The sequence below is a fragment of the Montipora capricornis genome, chromosome 4 (genome assembly GCF_036669925.1).
Source record: "Montipora capricornis isolate CH-2021 chromosome 4, ASM3666992v2, whole genome shotgun sequence".
NCBI lineage: Eukaryota > Metazoa > Cnidaria > Anthozoa > Scleractinia > Acroporidae > Montipora > Montipora capricornis.
Genome location: NC_090886.1, coordinates 31,537,523 through 31,542,522, shown reverse-complemented (window position 1 = coordinate 31,542,522; position 5,000 = coordinate 31,537,523). Strand labels below are relative to the sequence as shown.

Sequence of the window (5,000 nt, the reverse complement as noted above, 5' to 3'; positions counted from 1 at the left end):
CTCGCAAATCACAAGCAATCATTTATCAAGGAAACGCAACGGAATCAAACCGAGCTGAGTAAACACATATGGCATTTAAAGGAAGAAGGAGCTAACTATCAAGTAACATGGAAGATCCTGGGAAAGGCGAGAGCGTACACGAACGTAACAAAAACATGCAATCTGTGTAACTTAGAAAAGTTCTTTATCATCTGTCACAGCGATCTTGCATCCCTGAACAAAAGATCAGAATTGATTAGCACATGTAGGCACGCAAGAAAATTTCTTATAAAGAACGGATAGCACGCAAGAAAATTTCTTATAAAGAACGGATAGTGTGATAACAAGCATTTAAGTTACGCTACGCACGAACGATCTTGTAAATGCTTATGATAGCGATCTTGTGAATGCTTGTGATAGCGAGTTTGTGGACACTTACACTAATGACCTCGTGAATTTTTTGCACGCACGTATGTGGAAAGATGACCATTTATAAATACTGCAGGCAACACACAGTTTAATTAAAAAGCCCTGAAGAGTGGAAGCCTAAAGCCTCCACGAAACAGGCCTGTAGGCAAATATCAAACGACTAGTCCCATTTATTGAATTATTGTAACGCTCCCCCACTTGTGGGTGTAGAGCACTCTTCGTAGGATAAACTTGGACACATCTTAAGGTATATATATATAAATATATATATATATATATATATATATATATATATATATATATATATATATATATATATATATGGGCCGAAACAGTACTGTCTGCAGTTAGATATAGCTCTTTGGCATTACAAAGCTTTTGCTTTCATGTCCAAATTGAGCACTTTACCAGGATGAGTCATTGCCGCTAGCAATTGCGCATGCTCACTAGCTCGCTAATTTGAGCACTCTGGCATGGCTTAGATGTACCACATGTGTGTGACATTTGGGGTGGCTTTATAAGCTTTACCTCCATCCTCGACATCAGCACTGCACTGATGAGGCCCAGAAGGCCGAAGCAGTACTGTCTGCAGTTAGTTATATATTTAACAATTATTCCTCGAGCTCGAATGGGCTCTGAGTCAATAGCCGATGAGGCCGAAGGCCGAATGGGCTATTGACTCAGAGGCCATGAGGGCGAGAGGAATAATTGTTTTGGTAAAATCCAACTAGTTGGTCAAAAAAATATCGAGACAAAACATCTTTCGCTAGTTAAAGCTAGACTTTAATTGTTGTTTTGGTTTTCAAAGCCAGCGCTTTTCGCTACTAGTGGGCTATAACAAATAGCCTACTAGTAGCTCAAGCAATCAGAACGCAGCATTGATAATAGACCACTAGTTGGATTTTACTAAATATATATACTCGCTAGTTTGAGCACTCTGGCATGGCGTATATATGTATACCTCTCAGAGGTAGTTCATCGTTTAATTACTACAGCTCTGTTTCGTATGCCCACACTCATCAGGTAATATCAACGATTCACCGTTAAATGGGCCATTTCCGAGTTGCTGTTAGTCTCGGTTTCGAAGTGAGTCTTGGAGCTCAACTATTGTAAGGGAAACGGGTTTGATTTGCATAAGAATATCCAACTCATTTCCATTTGAATGGTTGTGCACCAGGACTCGCTTTGAAACTGAGGTATGCAGCAACTCGGAAATGGGCTATTACAGAAACTGGCAATGAATATATACCTAAATTGTCCTCAGGAGTTAAGATGGACATCCCATGACTGACCAAGCAAAGTAAGGATTAATTTCTAATTAATTCGACAAATAAGTGAAAACAAAATAAAAAGGTCTTTTACTTACTCCACAAACTACACATCCAAAATATGATGGCTGCAAGATGCTCAATGGTTTCCATTCTTGACTGTACTTCAATAAGCATTTAAATCCCCAAGCATTTTAATTTATCAGCAGGGAACTGCAAAGGAATGAGAAAACCATGGCGATGTTGAAATTTTGACTAGTTTACCAAACGTTTCTGCTGGGCTGTAAAATAACATCTTTATTGCCTCCAACAGGCAGTAAATATTCAAAATGTGCAAAATCGGAGAGAATAATGTCTCTAATTTACAACGCACGCACGCCCTTACGTGATGAATGATGAATGATGAATTATTATACGTGAAACAAGGAATTTCTGTTCAAAATTTAAGGCCAACAATAATTCAACCAATGACCAATGACCAGGGACACCCAGCGATAATTTTCAGTGAAATATGTGTTTGGGGAAATATGTGTTCGGAAGAGTCAAACTGTTCTTAGAATTTCGGTTCTTTGTTGCTAAACAGCTATAGACTTCTTTTCTAAAACACCACCTAAAAGATTCACAACTAGGGAAAAGTATAGTCTCTTACGTTTTAGGAAGGGATATTTTTTTTACAATTTTGCAATTTATAGCACTTAAAAAGGTCACCTAGCAGTTTCGTATTAGTAAATGCTCTGCGGGGAAGTTCTTAGAAGGTAAAGTTCAGCTAGCAGTTTTTGAAATGAATTAAATATCATTCCGAGATTTTCGGACACTTCAATTTTCGGCTAAGATATCCAAACAGATCAAATTCTCCTTGGTGATAAAAACATCTCTTTAGACAGTCTTTCTACATTACATTACAATAAGCATAGAAATGTCTCTCAAAGGCTATTGGCTTAATTTTCTCGTTGGGTGCCCTTGAATGACTGCTTTCCCAAGCTGTGCCATTCGGCTGCTTTAATTTTTAATTTTTCAATACACTCTCTCTTAGCGTTAGCCACTGAGGACGCGTTTTTGTATACTATCTGCGGCGGTTATGTCGTTGTCGAGTGGTCTATAGGAGGATGTGTCGATGACTAGGCATTCATTGATGTATCAGTTTCTGTCTGCTGATTTTATGGTGATGTCATGACGCGACTCCTTGAATATTTCCATGGCGGCAACTCTCCTTAAAACTAACCTCAATCCTTTCCGTCTCAAAAGCACCTGGAGGACTCCTCCCAACAGAAAATCAGCTCTCGCCCTACATTTTAGACGCAATAGACCAGTTCACGTTCTTGAGTGCATCATGGAGAATCAGGGCCACATGGCGGGAAATTCAAAGGTTTTGCATGGAAATTAAAGAGCAAATAAACTGTACATGACTCTACTTTTTAGACTTTCGCTTTCATAAACCAAAGAAATAAGTTCAAGTTCACAACTGAGATTAACTGGACTTGGTATCTATTCTTTTGAATTCCTAAATATTGCTTTTTTGCCTCCATACATTCTCTGTAATTTTGTGCCTTTGGAATTACGGGATGGCAGAAACTTTGTTTAGTAAAGTAATTCTTACAATAGCCTCTCCAACTTTATTCTGCCGCACCTTTGAGCACATATCTTCTGTTTTGGGAAATAAAAAAGAACAAAATTGCATATCATGAATACTTTTCACCGTTTTGAACTCCACACAAACCTTTGAATTCTCTCCGTCTTGCCCTGATTACCCATGATGCACTAAAGAGCGTGAACTCGTCTACAGAAAATGACCTGCTTTTCTATAAAAAACAGCCTGTTCCCGTCAGACCTTGTAGCTCAGTCGGTAGAGCAGCGGTGATCTAATCCGAAGGTCGTGGGTTCAATTCCCACCCTGTTCAGAGTTTTTCTCTGTCCTTGTGTGGGCCCATTTCCATTAGTAGGGCTAAAGCTCAAATGGTTCATATGGGGTACAAAACTAGCACTTCACAATTACACTCTAATCAGTTAAGTCTATAGCCTGATGACATTATCAACATCACGTCCTCGACCGTATGTGAAAATTTGACCAAACGCGAACGAGATGCCCTCAAAACAAACAGGAAACGTAACGACATCATTATTAAATCAGCATACAAAGGACCAGCCACAGTTGTCATAGACAGAAACTGGTACATCAATGCATGCCTACAACTGAACGACATATCCTCCTATAGACCACTCGACAAGGTGATTATGGCGTAATAGTCACCTCAACGGCAACCAATCAGCGCAGAGAATTTTCAATAATCACCTATGTAATTATACTAATATGTATTATTGGGCTACTTCGTCGTCGTCGTCGTCGTGCGTACGCGCCCACCTGCACGAGTAATACCGCTGGCCAAGATTACCATAAGAAATGCAACTCATGGGTTCCTATGCGTATGGAGCTCCGCTATTAGTATTACTCACTCATTTCCGACTTCTTTTGAGAAATTTTTAAAGAACGGCACTTGTTTGCACATATCGTGTGATATTTCTAGAAAAACAAGAAGTATTCAGGAGCTTTCCCGAGGAAGTTTGTGCCATGATTTTTTGTCCAACCAATCAAACGATTACACAACAGTTTTTACTAATCTTTGCATGTTTTCCTTCAGAAACATTTAAAAAATCAAATAAGGGCTAACACTACTGTTAAACCATAGTGCAAAACCCGAGCTTATTTTTAAGCGGATAGTTAGGACAAAGGTTGTTTACAATCTCGTAATAAAGTACCACTTTATGAACAGGCCTTCTCGACATCATTTCTTCCCAGCGCAATGCGATGCTCACCAGTTCCTTTAATAGCCCCGGTGGCAATTTTCGCAGCCTCGAGTTGCACATGTTTGAGGATATCACATTCGTTTTCAGTGCATCCATCCCAAACCAGATCTGCATGCTCCATTACAGGGCGAACGAGAGATTTATAGAGCCTCTCGAGAGCGTTTCTACTAAGTTTGAATTTTAAACCCTTTAACTTAATCCGCTCTCTTGCAAGCTCTCTCATAAACATTAAAAATATGCGGTTTCCAAGATAAATTGCTAGCAAGCGTTACGCCTAGGTGACAGAAAGAAAGAAAGTTTGTTTCGAATACAACAGAAACAACAGAATGTGCTTTAACATGTGGCATATGAAATTTTACACTAGTTTTAACAATAGTTACTTCATTTGAATTTTTATTATTCTCTGCAATGTTTGTAAATAAAGTTTTTTTTTTATATACAAACTTAGTAAAGTTTGTCAGATAGTTTGTTTCGAATACAACAGAAACAACAGAATGTGCTTTGACATGTTGTATGAAATCT

General features: G+C 38.8%; 1 protein-coding gene across 3 annotated transcripts in view; it reads right to left on the bottom strand.

Annotated features, from left to right (window-relative positions):
* Window positions 1-5,000, bottom strand: part of LOC138045943 (uncharacterized) — a 162,401-nt gene that overhangs the window by 154,373 nt on the left and 3,028 nt on the right. For all 3 annotated transcript variants that reach the window (XM_068892583.1, XM_068892585.1, XM_068892584.1), the window contains exon 2: window positions 1,775-1,889. Coding sequence is in view for 2 of the 3 variants with exons in the window: in XM_068892585.1 (XP_068748686.1) it covers window positions 1,775-1,853 (79 nt within the window). In the remaining variant the exon portion in view is untranslated. The remainder of the gene's footprint in view (window positions 1-1,774; window positions 1,890-5,000) is intronic.